General features: G+C 38.9%; 1 protein-coding gene across 2 annotated transcripts; it reads right to left on the bottom strand.

Moving 5' to 3' along the window:
* Window positions 1-591: 591 nt before the first annotated feature.
* On the bottom strand, window positions 592-22,072 carry PSMA6 (proteasome 20S subunit alpha 6). Of its 2 annotated transcripts, XM_046009503.1 has the most exons (7): window positions 21,909-22,072; window positions 8,809-8,903; window positions 8,229-8,310; window positions 7,269-7,424; window positions 4,234-4,412; window positions 2,911-3,005; window positions 592-816 (listed from the first exon to the last, which is right to left on the bottom strand). In XM_046009503.1, the coding sequence occupies exons 1-7, from the start codon at window positions 21,982-21,984 to the stop codon at window positions 759-761; spliced, it is 741 nt and encodes a 246-aa protein (XP_045865459.1). In that variant the 5' UTR covers window positions 21,985-22,072; the 3' UTR covers window positions 592-758. The 2 variants fall into 2 exon arrangements, with proteins under 2 accessions (XP_045865459.1, XP_045865460.1); XM_046009504.1 differs by lacking the exon at window positions 8,809-8,903 and having other exon boundaries at window positions 21,909-22,043.
* Between the last annotated feature and the right edge of the window lie 3,457 nt (window positions 22,073-25,529).

Raw genomic sequence — 25,529 nt, 5'->3', positions numbered from 1 at the left:
AAACCTTAATTCTGTTCAGTAATTATTCTAAATATACCTTTTCCCTTAACATTGTTTATAGTGGCATCTCTACTATAGACCAGGTCTTTAAAGTCTGCTTTAAATAATTTTAAGGCAGCAGAGAAAAAACACAGATTCTGCTTTTCAAGCCCTACTGTTTCTAAGGCAACTGCAATTTTTGCTCTTAAAGATACTGGGCCTTATGGAGTACAGAGTAAATGTGTATCTCAAAACTAATGAATAAAACAATGCCAATCTTTTCACTATAATTAAAACCTCCGATGGCACTTGGAGTCTAGGTTCAGGAATATTACATCTGAATGAACAAAGAATTGCAAAATAGAGGCCTTGCCTTACGTGTCCGCTTAGAGTCAGAGCCAAGTTTTGCAACCAGTTTTTAGTTTGCCATTAGTTAGGCCATATAGCTACAGTTTAAACTTCCGCCTGTTAAGTTCCTGAAACCAAAGAAACCTGGATCTCCGTCAACAAAATGAGTAAAGCTCCAGTGTGGTGATGGTGAACACTGAACAGTCTGCATGCACCAGAGGCTCCAATTAAAACTAGAGGTGAAATTAAGACAGGATGCGATTATTTTCCAAAAGCACTGATTTTATTTATACAGATTCCTAACCACTTCAGTGGCAGGGCAGGAGTGGGAGAGGTTCCTTTTTCAATCCAGGGGCCTCCATAATGTTGGTCTGTTGTTACCGAACACACAGGCAAGTGGCGTCATGGATTTGGTAAACTAACTACAATGTTTAGTCTCTCTCTGCTAGAGCGACAAGGTGAGCATCAATCTCTGCTTCTGAAAGAATCCTGGAAGGCAAGGGGGAAAAACCCACAACCATTTTACTTTTTTGAAAACGTTTTATTATGTAAAATTGCAAACACACATGAAAGTAGAATGAACAGATAGTAATGAATTCCTGTGTACCTAGCACCCAACTTTAACAATCAATCATTTATAGTTACTATTTAAAAAATCTGTTAGCGCCCGGCTAGCTCAGTCGGCAGAGCATAAGACTCTTAAAAAATCTGTTTACCCACCACTCATCCCTTCGGATTATTTTGGAAGACTTCCCAAATATTTTATCAACTTCATCTATACACAAAAACATTTATTTCTTTGGCGTCAGATAACAAATTAGGTCTTCTGAAAATAAGTCCTTTTAGTTGCAGTGATGATAGAAAATAATTAAGTTAAACATATAGCTAACTATACATAATCTATTCTATTTCAGCTCCTATGTCAAGAAACCTTTACATCTTGGGGCACCTGGGTGGCTCAGTGGATTAAGCCTCTGCCTTCAGTTCGGGTCATGGTCCCAGGGTCCTGGGATTGAGCCCCACATTGGGCTCTCTGCTCAGTGGGGGGCCTGCTTTCCCCCCCACCATGACTGCCTCTCTGCCTACTTGCAATCTCTCCCTCTCTCTCTCTGTCAAATAAATAATTAAAATTTTTTAAAAATTAAAAAAAAAAAAAGAAGCCTTTACATCTTGTATAACTCAAGTTTCTATGAGCTAAGAGACAAGAAGGCACTTCATGATGAACAGATGGTATTTCCCCAAAGAAATCATATGCTTGGCAACCTTTAATATGACCTATTACTGCTGGACTTCTAAAGAGTGCAATTTGTCAAAGTGACATTTTTTTAGTACAGACTGGAGCAATGTAAGTCGTTTACATAGTAGTAGTTGATGCTTATGTCACATATTATAGCTATTATTTAAGCATACTTACTACTACTAAATTTATAAATGATACCAGAACTTTTTGAAGATAAGGTTCTTTGGCTTCTCACCGATTTAACTAATAGATGAAAATAAAAATGTTAAAAGCTATCAGAGGGTCGCAGAATAGAAAAAAGAACTTGCAGGTCCTTTAAGCAGGTCCTTTATAAATTGTTCTTGCTAGAATAGTACTGCCAAAACAAAATAAAACAACTATTTTCTACGGGGCGGGGAGGAGAGGATTCACAATTTTTTTAAATTCCATGAATTTTTCTTACTTCGCTCATGTTTAAATCACTTACCTACATGCAACAAAAAGAGTAAATTAGGAGGAAAAAAAAGAGCATAGTAACAAGAAACTCTTCAAGCCCCAGTTAAGTTTAATGTACCACCTTTTCACCCCATCCCTAACCATGACCAAGTGTCTATATAACTGTGATCTAAGAGTAGATACAAATAATGCATCTATGCATTTATGCATCTATGCATTTAACCAAAGTATTTTTCATAAGCATATCCAGGTTCCTGGTAAGTAAACCACCTCGCAGGGTTATGGGAGGATTAAGTGAGATGGTATACGTTAAGCAAGCACCCAGTACAGATCTGACTCATGGAAGCTCTAAGGTTGATATGCGGAAGTTAGTCTCTTAGTAAGAATAGACAAGTATCCAGCATCTGCAATTCAATTAGCTGTATTCAAAATTTGGGGTTTCCAAAGATCTCCAGATAGGGTCTGATGTAGATCAGTATTTCATACTGCTCTTTAGAGCTCCCCTTAACTAACCACTAAATAATCAAAGCTCCACCTTAAAAAATCAAAAACTACTACACTGGGAGATGAATTTCTATTGGCCTTAGGCTAAAAAAGGGAAAACACTTATGCTTACTTTACTCCTAACATAGAGAAGGTTATTTTATGTTACCTCTGATACAGATATAAAATCACTTTGAATAAAATCACTTTAGTTTGACAGTTATGTCTGTCTTAAAGGGACCTCAAGTAAGTTTTAAAACAGATCTCTCAAGTATTGAAAAATTCTAAATGTAGTTCAAAAAAATGCTCCCCCCACCCCCAACCCTGAGTTGTAGGACAAATGGACCCAAACACCTCTACTTTTCTAGGCTGTAATGTATCTCTTGGCAAACGTCTTTAAGCACTTGGCCGACAATATAACTCACCTGAATTTAGGATTTTCAACTGTAACTACTCCAACTTCTATTTCTGAAGGTTTGAAATCAATTGATAGAACAGTAGATAGGCATGTAATTGCAGTCTGAAAAAAGTACCAACATTAAAATTGTATTTTTCAGAGACTCCAAGATATTCTCTTTCCAAGTTTATTCAAACCATGAGTTAACCACAAGCTATTCATTTTTGCTTCATGTTTCAGTGATACATTTCCAAAGCCACGTGTTACTGGCATATATGAGAAGAAACGTGCTTATATGAATTTTAGTCATAAATGAAAGGGATCCATCAAACAAAACAGGATGATTTACACACAAGAGTCTGTTTGCTTGATGACTACAACATGCTGGGACTATGCTAAGCACCTGAGGTGAGAAGGATGAGAGGATAAACATGAATGATATAGTCTTCCTTCAAGGAAAATTTACACTAATAAGAATTTAGGAATGTATTTAAGGGCTTTGTATCTGATGTGATTAATTACTTAGGTAATTATGAACTGTAAGTAAAAAGGACCTTTTAGAAACATTTAAACAGGGCATAGTACCTCCCAGATGAGAACTAGCTTTATATCTCCTGTTAGTATAAATGAGATAATACTGCCAACCAAACACGAAAGTATTAGACAGCAATTTTCTTTTGTCATTTATCAGAATCATGTTGTTAGTCTTTAGAATGGCTGTATCTCAGGTCCTCCTTTCCAAAATGCACTAAAATTTCTTGGCAGTAAATAAGAGGCTTCTTTAGTCTAAGGTACTAAATATTTGTATGAGAATTTTAGCTTGTTGTGTCTATTTAAAACATCCCAATTGTAATGAATAATCCCCTTAAGATCTCGGAGTTAAAGGAGCTCTACTTTTGCATCCCAGATAGAACTTCTCTGCCAAGTCATCCTATGAGCATATATTCTGTTACCCAGACGTTTGTTTCCCTGAGAATTTGGTATGTGGCTGTTTTCCCTTTAGGGCCATAATGGTAACAACTACTAAATTTTTTCACTTTTGCTACCAAGAAGCTTAAGCCTAATTTGAGTCATAACCATGCAGGTCTTAAGCCTTAGTCTTGATTCTTATTTTTAGTTCCATCTTCCCATTTTATGTGTTTTGTTAAAAGCACTCTCAAATACATTACGAAATGAGATAAGGGATTAAGTGAATAAAAGCAATCCTCACTGTTCCCATGTCAGCTGACTGACACCAATTCTACTATGAAGCTGACAGACCTGGTTCATGCGATAAACCAGGAACAGCCTTTATAAACTTCAATTATACAACGATCTTCAAAAAAAAGTCAGCTGCTTTTGGCTAACTTACTTCCACTGTCTGCTCAAATGTCCAATCAAATTTCTTCTTCACTTTTTTTTCAAGGAAGCTGGTTGACTCCGTTTGTTTAACTCCTGCTGCAGTGGCTTTAAACCCACAGTAGTAACCTGCAGGATCACACTTGTACACCTGAGGGCCTTGTTCTTCATCTATACCAATTAAAATCATACCTAAAAAGAAAGACCCTCATTAAATATCTTATACCTTTGTACAACACAATTTCTTCTCTCTTAGTATTGTCATAAAGCTGTTGTTGATTATTCTGGCCATCTACTTTAAGATATGTATTTCGCTTTAAAAAACTGATGAAATACAGGTTATTACTAAAAATAAATTAGGTAACCAAGAAATTTCCATTTCATCAAAGGTTTATCTCAGATGTTTTTAAAATCTGAACTATCACAAGTGTAATTTATAATTTTCTAATCCTTGCTACTACCTAAAACATGTTTCTTTGATCTCCTAAGATATTACTGGTCAATAAACTTGGAAAGCATATTTTTCATATACTTTCTTTTAAAAAAATAATAATAGCATGTTAAATATTCTGCTGTAGCTTCACTTACTTTAAACTTCACTAGTTCTTTAATTTAGCTGGCTATGGAAGACTTTTTCTTTTTTTTTTAAGTTTAAGAGCTTAAGGTTCTTAAGAATTTAGGATTCCAGGGAACTAAAAGCGTATGGACTACACCTTGGGAATGCTGGCACCAAGTGAAATACAGAGGCTACTTCCTTATCTTCACACTGCCCACCTTTGATACTGGTGGTGTACATTCCCCTAGTGTTAAGAGAAATCAAGTTCTAAATTCTGTACATAACAGTTTTGTTATTAGGTATCTAATCATGTTGTTATAATGACAGATAATTAAAACGAATACCACCACCAAACTTCTTTCTACTCAGCAAAGCAGGTAACACAGTATTTAAAGAATGGCTTAATTCCTGAACCTCTTTTATATGTGCCTTGTTTCATAGCGTGTTGCGCTTCGGGGATACTGTGTTCTGTTTGTTTGTTTTGAAAACAAAGGTTTGTAACCACCCTGTGTTGAGCAAGTCTATTTTCCAGTAGTGTTTGCTCACTTTGTGTCTGTGTCATGTTTTGGTAATTCCTGGAATATTTCAAACTTTTTCATTATTATTATATGTGTTATGGTGATCTATGATCAGTGATTATGATTTACTGAAAGCTTAGATATACCAACATCTCTAACAATAAAGTATTTTAAAATTAAGGTATGTACATTACTTTTTAGATATAATGCTATTGTACACTTAATAGATTATGCCATAAACTTTACTTTTATATGCACTGGGGAACCAAAAAATTCACTTGACTCACTATATTGTGATATTAGCTTTACTGCAGTGGTCTGTACTGAACCTGCCATTATCTCCAAGGTATGCCTGTAGTGCCCTCTCTTTTAAGATTCAGTATTAACCAATTACTTTATTCACTTTTATAGATGCTTTATAGAGTCTACAATGAGGAATTTTCAATTGTGTTTAATTGATAAACACTATGACAGTGATCAGGTATCTGTGTTTTATTCAAAGGTTATGTCACTCTGTAATTTTCTTTACATGTTATACTTGCTATACACAAAGTACATGGCAACACAAAAGAAGTACACACTTACTGCTTGGGGAGAACACACACTTCTCTACTTTGGGTCTTGCAAGATGAATAGGGTTTCACAGGTGGGAAGGACACAAAGGGCAATCAAGGCACAAGGAACACCACAAATAAAGGCATCAAGACAAGAAAGGCAATGGTACACCCAGGTGATGACAAAAGACCCACATACTACTGGCACTTGAGGTGAGAAGGAAAGCAGGACATGCAAGAGGCTGCTTGGGAATAAACTATCAGAGGCCTCGCATGTCATATTAAGGAGTTTGGAATTAACACCGTATTCGACGAGGAATGGGTTTTTCTAGGGAGCAACAATAAAAATTTGAGTTAAAAAAGATAACTATGTACCAACATGGAAGATGAGGAAAGAGTGAGGAGGGAGAGAAGAGACAAGTAAATTAGGTGGCAAAGGGAAGAGATGAAGAAGGACCAGATATCTGGAGGTGAGGCTGGATGACTGAGGAAGATGACCAGGGAAGGGGGGTGAGCACAGGAAAGAGACACTGAGGATGAAAGCAGGAAAACAGCAACAATTTCAAGTCTGAAGTATCTGCAGGACACAAAGGGAGGGACTGGGCTACTGCCAACGTTGTCAGTAACTGGCTGTAATAAACGAAAGCATGAACTCAAGGGTGAGATCACCCAGACAGGGCCAAGAGGGAGAGAAGGAACACAGAGAAAATCTGGTGAGCAAAACATCTGAAGGAAAAGCAGAAGAGGATGAGAGTGAAAAGAATATCACTGAATAAACTGAGGGACCATTCTTATCTGAGAGTTAAAAAGTAGGGTCAGATGTTGAAGAGAAGCTTTACGTTGATTGTTTTAATTCTCATAAATGACATGACATAGAAACAAATGTGTTGTATTTTTTTAGGCTAATGTATTACATTAAATCTAAAAGCAGTAAATCTCTCTCTCTCTCTCCCAAGAGAATTTTACTTATTTTTAAGAAATGTAATGTATTCTAAAAATATGAATCACAGGAACCTGTGTGTGAGCCTGATTCTTCAGGTTGGTCAAAATTAAAAAAAAGAACTACACTGTTAAGATGCCAATTTAGGCATTTCCATTGAAAGCATAATCTGGAATTGCAGTAAAACCTCCATTACAACAGTCCAATGTAACAGTGACTCAGATCTTTCAAATCACATACCCTTAAAAGAAATATTTTGGTAAAAAATCTAATAGCATCTAAAGCTTAAAATACCTAAAATACTATTGTGAAACCTACCCCTCATTGCTGATTTAGTATAAAAGTTCCTCAGCTTATATAATTTCCAAACCACATGTTCAGAACCCAAGTGTTACTGCAATAACTTAACTCATGTTCTCTAAAAAAAAAAAAATACCATGTAATTCATCAATTCTTTGGGAGTCATCTTCGCATACTTACAACAACCAAGAGGCCTCATTTCAGCATTCTGTGTGTAGACCTGAGAAATATCAGCAATCCTTTTGCACAGCATGTCCACAGGAATCTCATAGCCATACTTGTATTTCCAATTAGCTGCCTCATAGCGTGCCCTCTGTACCTGGGATCTGCTGTCAGCTTAGAGCATAAAAAACACAAGTTTATTACTTTAGAGGAAAGAGTCAACCTCAAAATCAGACGATTTTCAATTTTCCATATATATATATATATATATATATGTATATATATATATATGTATATGTATGTATATATTTATATAAATGCGTAAAATCCCCACTATGACTTGAGAGAAGCAGAAGTGGTCCACTCTGGCTTTTTCTATCACTACTGAATAGTCAATGACTCAGCAACACATACATGACAAAAAAGGAAAACATTTTTAAAGGATGGAGTTCTACACATAGCACTGTACTTTCATGCTAAGCCCTTCAACAGCTGTCAAAATAGTTTCTGCAGGTGTCTAATAATCCCCTAAAGAACAAGTTTTAAGTAGAGAGAATAACGTTTCTTCTGATCTTTTCTGTAGGCTTTAATTTTCCCTTGATTTCAGAAAATAGAAACTCAAAGTAATTTCTGTAATTCTCATTCTCTTCTAATAGTGTCATTATTACCAGGTTTGAAATATACTTACATCTCCTTAAATTATTAACTATACATGAAATAAATGTCTATGACAGGGGCCTCAGCCCAGTTTCCCTGACAGCAAAAGCAACAGAGGTCTAATTCTTAATTAAATCTTAATACTTAAGATTTCAAAACATCTTATATACTCTGAATATACTGACATTAGCCTTGGAAGACTGCAAATCTACTCCTATTATCTGCAAATGAGGCACTAAAGGAAGCCTTTTAAAAATTAACACAAAACTCAAAAATAATTTGAATAAAATAACAAATCTAAGTAGAAATTGAGCCAATTACCTGTCATTCCTGTCATCACACAGCCAATGTTTTCAGTTATCTTGAATAAGTGAGTCACTGTGCTGGAATCCAATAATTTGTCCTAATGAACAAAATAAATCAAGATAACTTTTTAAAAATCAGAGGTCTCTGTGCAGGGATTAAAAAATACTACAAAATTATTTAAAAAATTTAAAAAATAGTAAAAGAAATACTATAAAATTATAGTGATAAACTATGTAATAAATGTTCTCTGTTCATTTTATAGATAAAACCAGTTTTTTAAAAAGGCAGGGAGGAGACTCAGTCTTCCTTTTTTAGGTGACAGGTTTCCTGTGGGCAAGAACTATAGCTCACCAAAGCCTGTTTCAAGGTCCCTGAAGACGAAAGATTAGAATTCCCATTGTGCTTATAATCACACCACAAAGTTCAATATATTAACTGTCTACTCAGCTAAACCACCCATAGCTACTCAGTAGATACTTGTTGAATAGGAATAGTAATGGGAATGTATTTGGTAGTCATATACTTCTGTACAAACCTGTAAAAAATCCTTGCATTATATTCTGTAACAACTGGCTATCTGGGCAGTATTACTTACAGGTACTTTCTTCTGTGTGACAATTACTGCACAGTCTTTCCCTCTGACAGCTACCGATGTAAGGCCACCCTGGTTAATAGCCTTAAAAGCATATTCTGGAAAATAGAATTGTGTTTTTAAGAGGTGGAATAAATTATTACATTCATGTAAGGGCATATAAGCAGTCATTAAAAAGAATGAGCTAGGGGCGCCTGGGTGGCTCAGTGGGTTAAAGCCTCTGCCTTCGGCTCAGGTCATGATCTCAGGGTCCTGGGATCGAGCCCCACATCGGGCTCTCTGCACCGCGGGGAGCCTGCTTCCTCCTCTCTCTCTGCCTGCCTCTCTGCCTGCCTCTCTGCCTAGTTGTGATTTCTCTCTGTCAAATAAATAAAATATTTAAAAAAAAAAAAAAGAATGAGCTAAAACTGTATGATCTAACACAGAATGTTGTCCAAGACAAGCAAAGTCAAACTAATAATGATAATAATAAATCATAGTTAAACTAACTCCATGTTGTTCCATTTTAGTTTACTGTAATCATTTTCATCAGGCTAAAGTACCAAATTTCTAACAAAGAATTAATTTATCATGTCCTATCTTTATCAATTACATCTTATCATTTTATTTTAAAGATTTTATTTATTTAACAGAGAGAGAGAGAGATCACAAGTAGGCAGAGAGGCAGGCAGAGAGAGAGGGTGAAGCCGGCTTCCTGCTGAGCAGAGAGCCCGATGCAGGGCTCGATCCCAGGACCCTGAGATCATGACCTGAGGTGAAGGCAGAGGCTTAACTCACTGAGCCAGCGAGGTGCCCCACATCTTATCATTTTAAAAGTCTGTTTTGTGGCCATTATTTCTACCAAGTCTGGTTTTCCTGGGTCAAATTTAGTTGCTCTAAATTTTCAAGATTTACTACTGCTGTTAGTCTGACTATATGCAATTTTAACTGCTGTTAGATTATTCTGCATTGTTTTTTTTCTCCCTACCAAGTTGAAATTTTCTGGATCATGGTTTTCCAATCTTCATGATACCTACAAGGATCCTTGAGTTTGTCTATGACAAGTGCAACTTGTGCACTTCCAGCTGCTGTCAGACCATTCCCTAGGTTAAAACAGATGAATCAAAGTGGTAGCATGCAAACGAACAACTTTGGCACCATGCAGTTTGGCTGACAATGATTGCCTCTGGAGAGCAGAATTAAAGACAAGACTACTCCTTTCTATGCGATGTATTTCTAGAATATTTAAATCTCATTTAAACATCTATTTGGTAATTATAAAGACAGCAGCAGAAATACATGCTTGCTGTAGAAAACAGAGGAAATACAGAAGATAATGTAAAAGAAAAAAATTACTCATAACTCCAATCATTATCTGCATTTTGACACAATAGATATTTTTAAAATTCTGTCAAGTACTACTCTGGGCACTGGGTCTGAAGCCTGGCCTCACCATCTCTTTAAAAAGCGAACTGGTAATGAGGATCAGCTGAAACAAAGATACTACCTCTGCCAAAGAATTTCCTTTAATTGGAGCAATAATAAAAACCACTTATCAATTATTTCTAAGTAGCAATATTTTGAAGACAGAAAAGGAGAGTAAAACGACTCTAATGGAAGGGAAATCCTTAAATTTAGCTTAGATTTAACTAGGTTATAATAGCTTATTTTTACCATCCCATTACACCACAAATAACTTCTAAAATACAATGTTTAAAAATGCTTCTCAGTTTTGTTTCTCATATAGCCAAAAAGCTTCTACTAGATCAAACCTCCATAGCTAAAAACTGTAAACTCTAAACAAAACAACTACTTGAAGGCACCAGAGAGTGGCCAAAAGGAGGCAGATTCTAGAGGGGGAGACAATGGTTGGAGAAGGAAATGGCAAGAAGTAAGTTTCCTGTTTTCATGGCTTACAACAGACTGAGTGTAAGCCCTAGTTAGGGCTAAACACCCACAGAAAATTCAGTCTCTTTGGCATGCAGATAGAGAAAACAGATAGAGTGACATTTCCCACAGCTGCAGGAAAATAAGGGAAAGAAAAGAGAGAGCCAGAGAGGGAGAGCCCCAACCTATGTATGTTACCTAAATCTCTGGGTGATTCCATAACCACACATGCACAAGACAGACTCTAAGCAGCTTAGCTAAAGATAAAAGAAAGTGAGATTTGAATTGCCAGCCAAATTTGCCTGCTAGAACAAATCAACGTTCTTTGGAGGAATATAGCAGAATCCAAGCCAACAACTTCATTAAATATTAAAGGACAAAATACTCTAATTAAAAGCAGAAACTGTCAGAATGGATAACAAAGCAAGACTCAAACATACTGTACCTATTACAGACAGTTTAATAAACAGAAAGCATCAGGAAGTTGAAGGGATCATACTAATCAGACAACATACAGACTTCAAAGCAATATATCAGAGATAAACAAGGACATTTCAAAAGTAGAAAAATCAATTCAAAAGGAAGCTATAACAATCACAAATGTATGTGCACCTTATAAAAGTACTCCAAAATACATAAAAGGAAAATTGACAAAATTAAAAGGAGAAATGGCAAAACCCATCTAGTTAAGGATTTTAACACCACCATACACAAGTGAAACAGACATAGATACACACAAACACAAAGCAGACAAACACTATATGGACCACACTATCAAGTGCCTCGACCTCACTGGTATCTACAGACTACTACCGATGACAACTGAAGAATACACATGCACATGGTGTAATACAAATGCACACGGTACCTTTACTAAGACAGAGTGTATATTAGTGGACATAAAAACAAGTCTCAATAAATTTTAAAGTACTGAAATACCTAAATATTTGAAATTTTTAAAACACTTTTCTAAGTAATCCATGGATCAAAGAAATAATCATAAAGGAAATTTTAAAATATTTTGAACTGACTGATAAAAATGTATCAAGATTTGTAGGATGGAGCTAAAAGAAGGAATTTTATGGCAATGGTGGACAGACCCTAAGGTGGCCTGCTCTCTACAATCCCTGCCTCCTGGTGTTCACACCTTTGTGTAATCCCCTCTTCCTGAGTGTGGAGAGGACCTGTAACTTGCTTCTGACAATGAATATGGCGAAGATGATGGGATATCATTATCCTGATTACATTACAGAAGACTGCCTTAAAAACAAAAGCAGTATGTTATCTTCCATACCATGATATTTCTCCTACCATCATCTTTTTCTAACATATTGTTGTTTGTCTTACAAAGGTAATAAATGTCTGTCCCAAATATGAGTAAATATGCAAAAATTTTAAAATAAAAATATTTACCTAATAGTTTATGCTTTTGAGAAAACCCAAACTAATTCCAATTCCCTCATAAATATAAGTGAAATGTAGGCAGATAGCGCTGGATCTAAAATATTATCAGAGGTAACAAGTATGGCATTTACAGATATTAAGTGAACTTACAAACTGACTTATCTGTGAAATGAGTCTAATTTCAGTCCTTAACTGTACCTGTATGTGCCTCATTTATCAATAAAACTATATATATATATATAAAAGACTATCTTGGGATGCCTGGGTGGCTCAGTTGGTTGAGTGACTGCCTTCAGCTCAGGTCATGATTACAGCGTCCTGGGATCGAGTCCCACATCAGGCTCCTTGCTGGGCAGGGAGCCTACTTCTCCCTCTGCCTCTGCCTCTGCCTACCACTCTGTCTGCCTGTGCTCGCACATGCATGCTCTCAAATAAATAAATAAATAAAATCTTAAAAAAAAAAAAAAGACTGTCTTGATAGCAGACTAACTCTAGAGATTCCTCTTACTGGCTCACTAAGTGGCTGGATGGATGGCAAGGAACCATGAGTCTTCCAGGGAATAGCCAGCAAGCAGCTGGGGCCCTTGATTCCATACTGGAAGGAAATGAATTCTGCCAAAATGCTCAGTGAGACTGAAAGCAGAGTCTTCTCCAGTTGAGCCTCCAGATGGGAACACAACCTGGACAACACTGTTACAGCCTTAGGATATTCTAAGCAGACTATTCCTGACCCACAGAAATTGCTAGAGTTAAAAATGTATGTTATTTTTACCTGCTGTTTGTAGTAATTTTTATGCATCATAGAAAACTAATATGCTAGCCTTGTTTACATTAGAAAAGGTTAAAAATCAAGAAGCTAAGCCTCTAAAAAGTTTAGTGAAAGGTAAAATAAATCCAAATTTGAAAAAAGCAATAACAAAGATCAGAAATCAATGAAATAAACAAAAAGAGGAAGTCAGGAAAGTAAAAAATTGATTTTTTAAAAAAGATTTTATTTATTTATTTGACAGACAGAGATCACAAGTAGTCAGAGAGGCAGGCAGAGAGAGAGGAGGAAGCAGGCTCCCCGCTGAGCAGAGGAGCCTGATGAGGGGCTCGATCCCAGGACCCTGGGATCATGACCTGAGCCAAAGGCAGAGGCTTTAACCCACTGAGCCACCCAGGTGCCCCTAAAAAATTGATTCTTTGAACAAGAACAACACACTTGAGATGGGGAGATTATCCCAGTGGGCCCCAAATGCAATCATATGTATCCTTATACAAGAGATGAACAGGGAGATTTTATGCAGAGAAGGTACTGCAGAGATTTGAAGATGCTGGTCTTGAAGATCAGAGTCATGCAGTCCCAATCCAAGGAAGCTAGTAGCCTCCGGAAGTGGAGAAGGCAAGGAATGTATTCTCCTAAGGTCCTGCCTAACACCTTGATTTTGGTCCAGAGAAACGGATTTTAGACTCCTCGTCCCCAGAACCACAAGAGAATATATTTCCTTTTTAGCCACCAGATGTGGTAATTTGTTACAACAGTCACAGGAAACTAATACGCCACCCCCCGCTCCGGCCCAACTAATCAGGAAAATAAGAGAATACAAATTGCTAGTACTGGAAATAAAAAAGGGGGGCTATCATTATAGACATTATAGAGATAAGGCAATATTAAGAATAGTCATTTATATACAGATGATTCTTTTATCTAGGTCACTATCCTTGATCGTGCCTAATTTCAGCACCACATTTCCAAATGCCTGATGTTATTACCCAGTTGCTCAGAACATGATTTTGGCCTAAGAAATAATCCATCTATGGCTGTAGAGGGATATTAGTTTGCAACATTTACCAACTCTCCTCCTACATTATATTTTTTGTGAACAGACCTGCTCTTTCCCATACCAACATCTTTTCTTCTTTATGTGCTGCCTGAAGTGCCCTCTCACTCTTATCTCAACTTAACCAGAGCCTACCCGTCCTCCTCAAGCCTCTTCCAGTTCCTATGGATTCTGATTATCCCAGATGAGATTCTTCAAACCCTTCTCTGAATTTCTGTAGCATTTCCTATTTCCCTGAAGTGTGTATTTTGCCCCTTCACACCTAGACTAGATAGTGAAATAAAACCAAGGAACCAAGGAACCAAGGAAATTTAAAATTACATTTGCAACCAATAAATATTAAATAAAAGGTTGGCCCACAGGCCCAACTCAGCTTACTAAAGTTGGTTTAGTGCTCGCTTCGGCAGCACATATACTAAAGTTGGTTTAAAATGCAGGGTTTTCTAGGAAGGTTTTAAAAATCAGATTAAAAAAAAATCTGGACTGTTTTCCTCAGGAAAAAAAATTCGAGTAACACTTGACCCTCATTCTTTTTTATTTTTTTAAAGATTTGTTTGTTTATTTTAGAGAGAAAGACAGAGTGTGCATATGCGCTCAAGTGCACACAAGCTGGGAGGAAGGGGCAGAGGGAGAGGGAGAGGAAAGAGAAGCCGACTCCCTGCTGAATGTCGAGGCTATTCAGGGCTCATCTCATAACCCTGAGATGGTGAAGACCTGAGCCAAAACCAATTCAGACGCACATCTGACTGAACCACCCAGGTGCCCGAACCCTCATCCTCACATAGTGAACATCACCTAGGGCTGACACATGCTTTGCAGTTTTTCACAGTTTCCACCACTCCTTGTCGTATCTCAGCCTCTTTCACTCACTAACAATACTTATCTAATCTGCTTAAATAATGCAAAAGATTTTTTAAAAACGCAGAAGATAAAAGTCATAAGAGACAGAGCTACCCCCATCACCACATAATAAAATTTTGTCCCACAAAATAAAAAATATTTTACATATAAAAAATACTTCTCAGTAGAGAATACAGCTGTGAATTTGCCAGGATTCAGGGAAGGAGTCCTCTACCTCCCTCTTTATATAGATTAATGCTGTCAAAATAGTCATCAGTCGCATGTAGCTAATGAGCACCTGAAATGTACCTAATGCAACTGAGGAACTGAATTTTTAAAGTTCTTAGTTAAGAATGATGATCTTTCCTACTGTTCATCTCCTACTTCTCTGAACTTCCCTTCTCAGTCCCCCTTTACCACTTTTACCTCCTCAGCCAAGTCCTTAAATACTGGTATTCCCCAAGATTCTATCATTTCTCCCTATCCCGGGATGATTTTATCCTATATAATCATGACTAACTGTGTGACCTTTAGCTATGTACCCACAGTTGCAAATGACTACTTCTCCCACAGGCATTTCTGAAAATTACTCTTCTATAAACCTACAACTTTAAAGTCTTTATCTCAAATAATAGTTTTACTAACCACCTGAGCTACAAACCTCGGCACCATCCTTGATTCTTTCTCTTCTCCCTCAACAGAAAAATGTTTATTCATACCTAGGATTTGCTTTAAAATACTCTTAACAGAGAGGGGCAAACATATGGGAAAGGGAATAAAGAGAAAACAAGACTGACAAAATGTTCACAACAGATGAAGCTGGGTGATGGGTATATCATACTATTCTACCTACATATGCTTGGAATTTTCCATAATCAAAATTTAAAAAATCAAACTCAAGAGTCTCCTCCACCCTTTCTCAGTACCTTAGTTCACTCATTAGGGCTTATATGGACTATGGAACAAGTCTCTCCTAACTGGTCTTCCTGTCATCAGTCCCTTTCTACTCGAATTCTACTCAACTTTCCTTCTATCCTACTTAATAATCTTGTCGTTCTTCTTCCAGCTATGTCCAAAACTCAAGTAGCAAAGTCCAAACTCTACCATGGCACCCACATCTCTTCAAAACTTGCTATAATCTGCTCTTCCAGTCACTGTCCATGCTTCGGCTATCCTGACTGACCTATGCACTGGTTTCCCCCAGATCTGTCTAATAAATTCACCTTCTTTGAGGAATCTTTCTTGGCTGTGTCACTTTTTTTTTTTTTTTTTTTTGAGTAACCTCTACACTCAACATGGGACTCAAACTCGTATCCCTAAGATCAAGAGCCACATGCCCCCATGACTGAGCCAGCCAAGCACCCCATGTGTCACTTTCCATAGTAACCTTCTTGTATTATTTTAGTACTCACCATCTGTGCTGTAATTTTAATAAAATTTTATATAAATAAATCCCCATTATAACATTACCACCATAAAATATTTTTAATAATTTCCAGAAAAATGGAAGCTGCTGGAGTAAAAAATCTCGAGACAACATAATAACGAGAGTATCTTCTAAATAAACACTGGTAGGGTAAGAATAGGACAATTTATAGCAGAGGTGCGCATGAAGGCCAATTAAGAAAAAAAAAAAAAAACAAGGGCCTCCTGGGTGGCTGAGTAGGTTAAGCCTCTGCCTTCAGCTTGGGTCATGGTCTCACGGTCCTGGGATCGAGACTGCATAGGGCTCTCTGCTCAGCAGGGAGCCTGCTTCCCCCTCTCTCTCTGCCTGCCTCTCTGCCTACTTGTGATCTCTGTCTGTCAAAGAAATAAATAAAATCTTAAAAAAAAAAAACCAGAATAGCATAAGGGGAGCATTTAAAAGGTGTATTTGTTTTTTAAAACCAGAATTCAAATGTGAGAAATATTAAACACTTTATTTCCATCACTAAAGACTGGGGTTTTGGGGGTTTGGGATAAAATTTCAGAAACTTACAAACTAGCAAACACTATTACATTAATCTCTAATCTGCTCTTGAATGTCCAAAATGATACAAGACAATGATAACTGATAGACCATTTCCCATTTTTTAAATGGAATAAGTCATAATGAATTACACTCAATCCCAAGCCTGCAATTCCTTAAACTGTAACTTAAATACATAGTAAAATACCTATTTGTATTAGGTTGAAACATGAAACAGCCATTTTTATAGATAAAAAAAAAGTCAAGGGGCGCCTGGGTGGCTCAGTGGGTTAAAGCCTCTGCCTTTGGCTCAGGTCATGATCCCAGGGTCCTGGGATCAAGCCCCACATCAGGCTCTCTGCTCCATGGGGAGCCTGCTTCCTCCTCTCTCTCTGCCTGCCTCTCTGCCTAGTTGTGATTTCTCTCTGTCAAATAAATAAAATATTTAAAAAAAAAAAAAAAAAGTCAAACATCAGCAGTTTCAAATGGTTCAGCCAATACTAAATCAGAGGTTAGAATGTTCACTGCCTCCTCGACCACCAACAAAATGGTATGTAAATCACTGTTTTGTATAGAGACTTTTCTTTCCCAGTAACCTCTTATTCACTTTGTTTGTTTATTCACTTTGCCTCTTTCCTTATACTTTTCCCCAATACTTTCCCAACTTTTCTGGGAGTCATTTGTGTAACACTAGAAAAAAAACGGGGGCTCAATATAAAAGATATTGAGACAAAAATGTTGAGGACAAGCATAATGCCAGACATCGGCTCATAGCACGAGCTGCACATCGCAGCAGGGATGCACAACCCCACAGACACCGGCTTTGCAAGGCCTCTACAGGTGATTCTGAGGTACTGCCATTATAAGACTAAGATTTTCCCCGCCCATAATTTAATTTTGTTTGGAATGCTATACTAAGTTTTGGAAGATAAACATTTCCCCCCCGCTCGCCACATAAACTTAAGCTGAAAAATAAAAAGGAATTGAGAGAGGGGCGCCTGGGTGGCTCAGCGGGTTAAAGCCTCTGCCTTCGGCTCAGGTCATGATCCCAGAGTCCTGGGATCGAGCCCCGCATCGGGCTCTCTGCTCAGCAGGGAGCCTGCTTCCTCCTCTCTCTCTGCCTACTTGTAATCTCTATCTGTCAAAAAAAAAAAAAAAAAAAAGGAATTGAGAGATCTATACATTCTATGAGGTTTGGTTATTAAAAAGAATCAGGGCTGTTCTACTGGAACAAGGCAGGTTATATAGAACACATCTGTATTTAATTTCAAAACTTCATGCTAGAAACCTTTTGTTATTAAGATTTTTGGAAGCTGTTCATTCTTAGGTCTTTCCCTAACCTTGTAACCTAAATGGAAAGCGTATCTCATTTCATAGTGCCAGCTAATGTTACCCTCTCTAAAACCATCATCTAGGGGCACCTGGGTGGCTCAGTCGGTTAAGTGTCTGAGTCTGGGTTTTGGCTCAGGTCATGATCTCAGGGTTGCGAGATCAAGTCCCACAACAGGCCCTGTGCACAGCGCAGAGTCTACTTTAGATTCTCTGCCCTGTCCCCTGCTCCTGAGCTCTAATAAATAAAATCTTAAAAAACAAAAACACCCTCATATTTAAGCACGTGGGTCATTAGAAATTCTGGCACTGGCATGGGGAGGAGGGATGAGTATGAGATTTGAAAACAGCAGTGCGTGATTTCGTTAAACACTTTTTTTGTGTAGTTACAATACGTATGTATTTATGTTTATGCACGTATTTAGTTTCAAGTCTAATTAATTTCAAATCAAAGAGGGCATGAGAGGTATGGGTTCAGAAATACTTTAAAACTTTTTTTTTTTTTAAGATTTTATTTGACAGACAGAGATCACAAGTAGGCAGAGAGGCAGGCAGAGATAGAGAGGGAAGCAGGCTCCCCGCTGAGCAGAGGGCCCGAGTTTGGGCTTGATCCCCGGACCCTGAGATCGACCTGAGCCGAAGGCAGAGGCTTTAACCCACTGAACCACCCAGGCGCCCCTTAAAACTATCTTTTTAATAGCAAAAGATACAAACAGTAGGTACTTCTCAGTCCATTTATTTATAGAACTCTTGATTCCATTTTTATTAGCCACTGAGCCCTTACTATGTGACAGATACTGTTCTAAGCACATCTACTACGTCATTAAATCCTTAAAGGCCTGTCAGCCCTAGTATTTTTATTTTACAAATGAAAAGTTGTCACAGTTCGTGTGGAGCAGGACTTGAACCCAGGAATCCTAGCCTCGATACCAATGCCAGATTGGTATTTCTAGATTAGAAAACTGTCCTCTCCAATCTATTTCTACTGGTCCATTTCTTTCCTGTTCCTTATCAGAATGCTCCCTCAGATGCAACTAGGCAATGCTCAGATCCACCAGGCAGGCAAATTCAAGTGCCACTCCTCTCCCCTTCCTTGCTAGACCTATCCAGCAAAGGATCAGCAAGCAGAAGAGAAAAGCCTGAAAGTAATCAGGTTTATTTTGTCCCACCTGGGCCTTACTTTCCCAGCTGATACTTTGGGTAATTTCTGAAGTTAGATTTTAAAGCTAGGTGCTCTATGTATAGCTCTACAGTTTTTTCTACATACAGACACAGACACCCCTTGAATACACCCATTAAAAGAAATTTTCCCATAGTTACTAAAGAGTAAAAATGACAATAAAAAATCTTTCTCTTACTCCCTGGGAGCAAACACTGTTTGTTTATAATTATGGTTAGCATTGTAACTGTAAATTTATATTTTTTGATTTATCAACGTTAGATTACATTTATCTTTTGAGTACCAACTATGGAAGATGAGGGGCATACATACACTCACCCTCCCATTAATCTTTCCTTCCCTGTTATCTCCTCACTTTTGCTATATTATTTTCCCATTATTAAGTTAACAATTTGCACTCATACTTCCTATATGCTTTGTCTTTGGTGAATTCTAAAGTTTATAAGCATTTACAGTATTATCAGTATTATCAACGTGTACATTGTTTTTACATTTACAGTATTTACAGTATTTTGTAAATACATTTTTACAGTATTTACAGTATTATCAACGTGTACAAATGTTTCACTAGAGAACCAAGCATGGATGGACCATAAAAAAGGAAATACTCCATGTCTACAAAGCTACCAACCTCATAGATCAGGGAAAAAAAGGCGCCAAATAATCAAACAGGCATCTAATAACATTTACTGATCACTTAGTACTGTACTAAGCACTCCACATTTATCGTCGTATTTAATCCCCAAACCATCATATAAAAAGGAATTATTAACCCAACTTTGTAAACGGAAACTAAGGCTAATGTTATTTATCACTTGCCCAAGTTGGCTAGTACGGAGCATGCAGGGATCTGAATCTAGGTATGGCTCCAGGGCCTGAACGCTTCACCACTATACTGCTTGTTCATACAATTCTTTCACTTTCCTTTTCCTAGCAATGTCTAATTAGTGCCCTGATAGCAGAGACAATGTGTTATTCAACAAGGCAGAACTGAAAAGTCATCCTGTCTATATATTAACCTTGTTTGGGGGCGCCTGGGTGGCTCAGTTGGTTGGGCGACTGCCTTCGGCTCAGGTCATGATCCTGGACTTCCAGGATCGGGTCCCGCATCGGGCTTGGAGAGTCTTGGAGAGTCTGCTTCTCCCTCTGACTTTCTCCTCTCTCATGCTCTCTCTCACTCATTCTCTCTCAAATAAATAAAATCTTAAAAAAAAAATGTTTAACCTTGTTTGGACCACACGTTTTATTCCAAATTTTAAAAAAATTATTTAACTGACACTATATCCAGTCTTTCTACTCACCAAAATCTGGGAAGCATTAAAGACTGCTTTATGGCTGGATTTCACAATATGGTATAGAAAAGCAAAATACAGGTCTGACTTTTCCTGTGCATACATTAAAAACCACAATATAGAACATTCAATGCAGTGACCCAACATAGAAGAATTCTTTAAAACTTGGGAAAGAAACTAAAGATGAAACTTTCTTGAGGATACAGTTATCATCTCTCTTGTTTGATCCTATTTTTCAATTGGGGATGAGTTAAAAGGGTTACTGAATTACCCTTGTTTTTTGCTACATTATATACTGTATGTAGCCATATACTGGATAAGTTCCATTCTAAGTTATCTTTAACCCTATTTCTAAAGTTTACAGCTAAAGAGAACCTCATTTATATGCCAACTCTCTCCTTATGATTTCCAAGCACAAATGAAATTACTGTCCTCCCCAAAGCAGTGAGGTTGCTAAACTCACTCAAAAATCAAAGGTTCACGGGGCTAGATATACATCAGATTCTCCAGACGCTACATTCTCTATGGCAAGAGGTTAAAGATTGGGGTTATAATTATAATCTAAACCCTGACACCACTTTGATCCAACACACTATACTGTTACACTGAATGAATGATAGCTACTTGAGGGTTTATTTCCACTAAAGCTGTTCTGCAGGAAACAGCTAGTTCACTGTACCTCACCTACAATTCAGAACCAGCCTTTAAACTGTTAGAAACATTCAGATGTGGGTTGAAAGGGGATGCTAGTTTCTCTAGAATTGACAACCATTCAGTCTATCTGCCAGTTTTCCAAAGATGTCCTGAACCCTGTAGACACTTGTAATCTGACACTTTTTTTTATTTTACTTTTTATTCGTTTGTTTACGTATCTGTCACTCCCTTTCAGCTGTGCGCTTCAGTACTGGAGAGTGTGTGACATCTCTGCATCCCCTAGGACCAGCACAGCGTCTGGCACATAAAAGGTTCTAAATGCCAGTGCACAGTTAACTAGGATAAGGAAGTGCATGTTGCAAACAAAGGAAAACGGAGAGGAGCGTTTCAATGGCAAGGTTAAGGAGCCAATTATCCTTGAGAGAAGTACGGACGTTGGGCTCACCCAGGCCAAACTGTAACCAGTGAAGAGGCGTCAGGAAGCCAGAGTCGGCAACTGCAGGCCTACCTTCCTTAACTCTTTATTGTGTCCAGGAGGTGCGGCCGCTCACCCTGAAAAGCCCGAGGCCTTCAGCCATCGGGACCCGGATCCCTCCTCCAGACAAGGGTGAGAACACCACGGGATTGGACCCAGCCTCGGCCTTTCTCCCGTCCCAGCTCTGGCCATGCCTCAGCCCGCGGACTACACTCCGGCCGCGTCTGCCTGCTCCAGGCCATGCCATGACAGAGCAATTCGAGTGGACCAAAGGCAGACTCGGTTCACTCACCTACTTGGTAGAGCCGGCCCTCGGGTGAAAAAATGGTAATGTGGCGGTCAAAACCAGCGCTGGAACCACGGGACATGTTGGCGCACCCACCACTTCAAGCACAGTCTCTGAGCCCCGTAGCTCCCGCACCAGGCGTACAAATCCCCCCGGAAGTTGCAACGACTGCTTCCGGGGCACCGGCTGGTTACATCCGCTCTTGCGCGCCGAACTCCAGACTCTAGCGTCGGTTCAAGTGCGGAGAGAGCTCCGAGGCCCCACCCCTCATTGGGGGTGGGGAAAGCAGGGGAGGCTTTCTGTGTGCGCCTGCGCCAGTCCCAGGGCTGGGCGAGCTGCAGATATTAGGTGGGCCGTGGGAGGTGGCGGCTTGGAGCTTTCATCTGGAAAGTGAATTGGCCGTAGCAAGGACGAAAAAGCTTTCTGAGGGCCTAGAGTAGTGATCTGTCTACCGGTGGGACTTAAATGGATGGTGTATTGTTAGTTTTGAAACATGTATATCCAGCCTGTGTCTAATCTGTACCCACCCACTTTCCTTCCTACTACAGGGAAAAATGGGTTGCAGCCGCTGCGACAGTAACCGTTTACTTTAGGTACAGAAGGGAGCGGGTTCTGGAAAGAGCAGAATTTTCTGGCCAGACAAGGTCCTTTTGACCAGCAACCCCAAGTTTGTGTTAGAGGCGGACCAGGAAATACAGAAGTAATGGAGGAACCATGAGGTTAAGTTGCCTTGATTGAAACTGAAGAACAGAAAGGACAGGGCGTATAGCAGGCTGTTGTTGAATAAACTGAGGTAATTCCAAGCGAACTGGGTAGCTCTGGGAGAACAGCAGATGGCCTTAAAACAGCAGGTGGCCTTGTAAAATTGTGCCTATTTTGACTTCTCCCGCAAGCACACCCCTATTTAACCAATATAAAATGCAAAACATGACGTTAGGCTAGTATTGTTCCGCCCTCCACCCCCCTCCCCCCTCCCCCCGCCAAATAATTTGTGCACTAGAAAGTCAGATTATGCCAAGGTTTCTGGCACTTTAAATGCCTGCTGTAAGTAATACTAAAGTAGGGATTCCTACCTCCTTAATGTATTTTCCCCTAAACTCACTTTGCATTTAAAGAAAAAATGTATAAGAACCTCTCAAGGAGTTTCTTAAGCTTCAATTCTCAAGAATGTTCTTTAAAGATAAACTTCTATTTTGTTAACCTGAAAAAAATCCAAAACTGAAACATGATTAAGAAAATACTAAATGCAAACAGCATCTCTGGCACACAGGGTACTTTCCAGCTCTGGCTGATTTCCAAGTGCACTGATAAAAGCTGTCCCTTGCTTCTGGTTCAGGTCCCTACCGTCAGGACCAACTCCTCCTAACCTTTTTAGTGCTTTTTTTCCCCTCACACTCTGAGCAATCTTAGTATACTGTAATTCCCAAACTGCCTGAATAGTTGTAAAGAGTTCTCTGTAAGGCTGCTAAGGAGGGTGAACTCAAGTCCCACAGGTGCCCTCTATGTTGATGTCTCCCAAACCTAGGTCTCTAGCTGAACCCTTCTCTGGAGTGCAGTTTCTCTCCATATCTCTCTCTCTCTCTTTTTTTTAAGATTTTATTTATTTATTTGACAGACAGAGAACACAGGCAGAGAGGCAGGCAGAGAGAGAGGAGGAAGCAGGCTCCCTGCTGAGCAGAGAGCCGGATGCGGGGCTCAATCCCAGGACTCTGGGATCATGACCTGAGCCGAAGGCAGAGGCTTGACCCACTGAGCCACTCAGGCGCCCCTCCATCTCTCTTTTTAAGATTTATTTATTGGAGAGAGAGAGAGAGAGAGAATGTGGGAGGAGGGGTAGGGGGAGAGCGGGAATCCCAAGCAGACACCCTGCTGAGGGAGGAGGGGGACTCAGGGCTCCATCCCAAAACCCTAGAAACCTTAGCCAAAATCAAAAGTTGGATATTCAACTGACCGAGACACCTAGGCGCCCCATGGAGCACAGTCTTACCTAATTGCCTGTGGGGTGTTTTTTACACTGAGACACATAGTACCTTAAAACCCAATGTGTTTAAAACAGAGCTCATCATATCTCATCTCTTCCCCCACCAAACCAGTTCCTGCCCCATGTACCACACTTTACAAGTCTTCAGAGCCAAAACCTTGATGCAGTCTTCAATTCCCCAAAACTAGTTACTCTGTCCTTATATAATCATGATCATTCTTTATTCTGCCTTTTTTCTGTTCTGTAATTCATAATTTTGTTCACTATTAATCCCACCCTCCCACCCCCACTAAGCTCCATGAGGGCAAAAATCTTTGTGTTGTTCACTAATATAGCTCAGGCAACTTGAAAAATGCTGAGCATAAATATTAGTCAAATGAATGAATCCCTTACAGCATAAGGGTTAGAAGTACATTTCTATTTAAACCTGAACTTAAATGCCATTTGTGACAGTTACTAGATATGCGACCTAATGCAAACTCCCTAGGTCTGGATTCCCTTATCTATTGAATTTGGATAAGAGTCACTTTATGGAGGCTGCTGTGAGGATTAAATGAGGGAAGGCAAGTGAAGTACTAACAAAGTACCTAGCACATAACAAGTGCTCAAGAAAGAGTTGCCGTTACTGTTGCTTTTCTGTCTGGTCAGTTACCAAATCCTGTTGATTATTCCTATGGGATAGGATAGATCTGCTTTTCATTCCCACTGCCACTCTCTGAATTTAGACCCTTTTCACAGTTTGCCTGTTCTGGCACATACAGTCTCTTCTTGTTGATCCACATACTTGAAATCATTTTTTTCTGGAGCAAACTCTAAGCTCTCATTGAGTTGGTTCCCTGCCTAGATTTCTTTTTTTTTTTTTTTAAGATTTTACTTATTTATTCATTTGACAGGCAGAGATCACAAGTAGGCAGAGAAGCAGGCAGAGAGAGAGAGTTGGAAGCAGGCTCCCTGCTCAGCAGGGAACCCAATGCAGGGCTCGATCCCAGGACCCTGGGATCATGACCTGAGCCGAACCTGCCTAGATTTCTTTGCACTACTGAATAAAATAGTCTTTTGCTTAGGGTTTAGAGTTTTCTACCAGTTGACCTATACCTGTGTTTTCAGCCTTTTGTTTCTACTTCATCAGCCTATTTCTATTGCAGGGATACACACCACAGCACTGCCTTGAGCACCACTGCCTAAACATTCCTCCAGCTCTCCTAGTTCCCCTATACTATTCCTCCTGCAAGGATCACTCATTGCCACCTCCTCTTTGAAGAAGTTCAAATCCACCAATCTATCTTTTCCCCCCTGTATGTCCAGTGCATGTCATTACTTTGAATCTTTTATTAGCCTGAACCAAATGCAATGGCCATTTTTTTTTGTAGGTCAAAATGGTCAAATATTGGTAATTATATGATTTAAAGAGTTGTGTGTGTAGACTTCACCAAAGATTGGCAGAAGAGAGGCTGGATGCTTTTCATCTCTGTATCTTCTGACACCTCTGACAAGGGGCTTGGCTCATTCAAGTTCAATAAATTACTCTTAAATTGAACTGCAAACAGTAGAAAGAAAGAGACTAACTGAGAAATGTTTTCATAGCTGCAATCCTTTCCTTCCCACGTAGACATGACTGCTATATGGCATCTGAGTATTCCCTGCCA

This window comes from Meles meles, chromosome 6, assembly GCF_922984935.1.
Source record: "Meles meles chromosome 6, mMelMel3.1 paternal haplotype, whole genome shotgun sequence".
In the NCBI taxonomy this organism is placed as follows: Eukaryota; Metazoa; Chordata; class Mammalia; order Carnivora; family Mustelidae; genus Meles; species Meles meles.
Note: the sequence above shows the minus strand (reverse complement) of the source record. Positions and strands in the feature narration are given on the sequence as shown.

What these genes read in the sequence shown, in the direction of transcription:
- PSMA6 (XM_046009503.1), bottom strand. Translation starts at nt 21,984, where the DNA reads ATGTCCCGTGGTTCCAGCGCTGGTTTTGACCGCCACATTACCATTTTT. An exon ending in AATGAGGCCTCTTGGTTGTT is followed by an intron (nt 4,413 to 7,268) that starts GTAAGTATGCGA and finishes CTTTCTTTTTAG; the next exon opens with GTATGATTTTAATTGGTATA. An exon ending in GTTGAAAATCCTAAATTCAG is followed by an intron (nt 817 to 2,910) that starts GTGAGTTATATT and finishes CTTGCCTTCCAG; the next exon opens with GATTCTTTCAGAAGCAGAGA.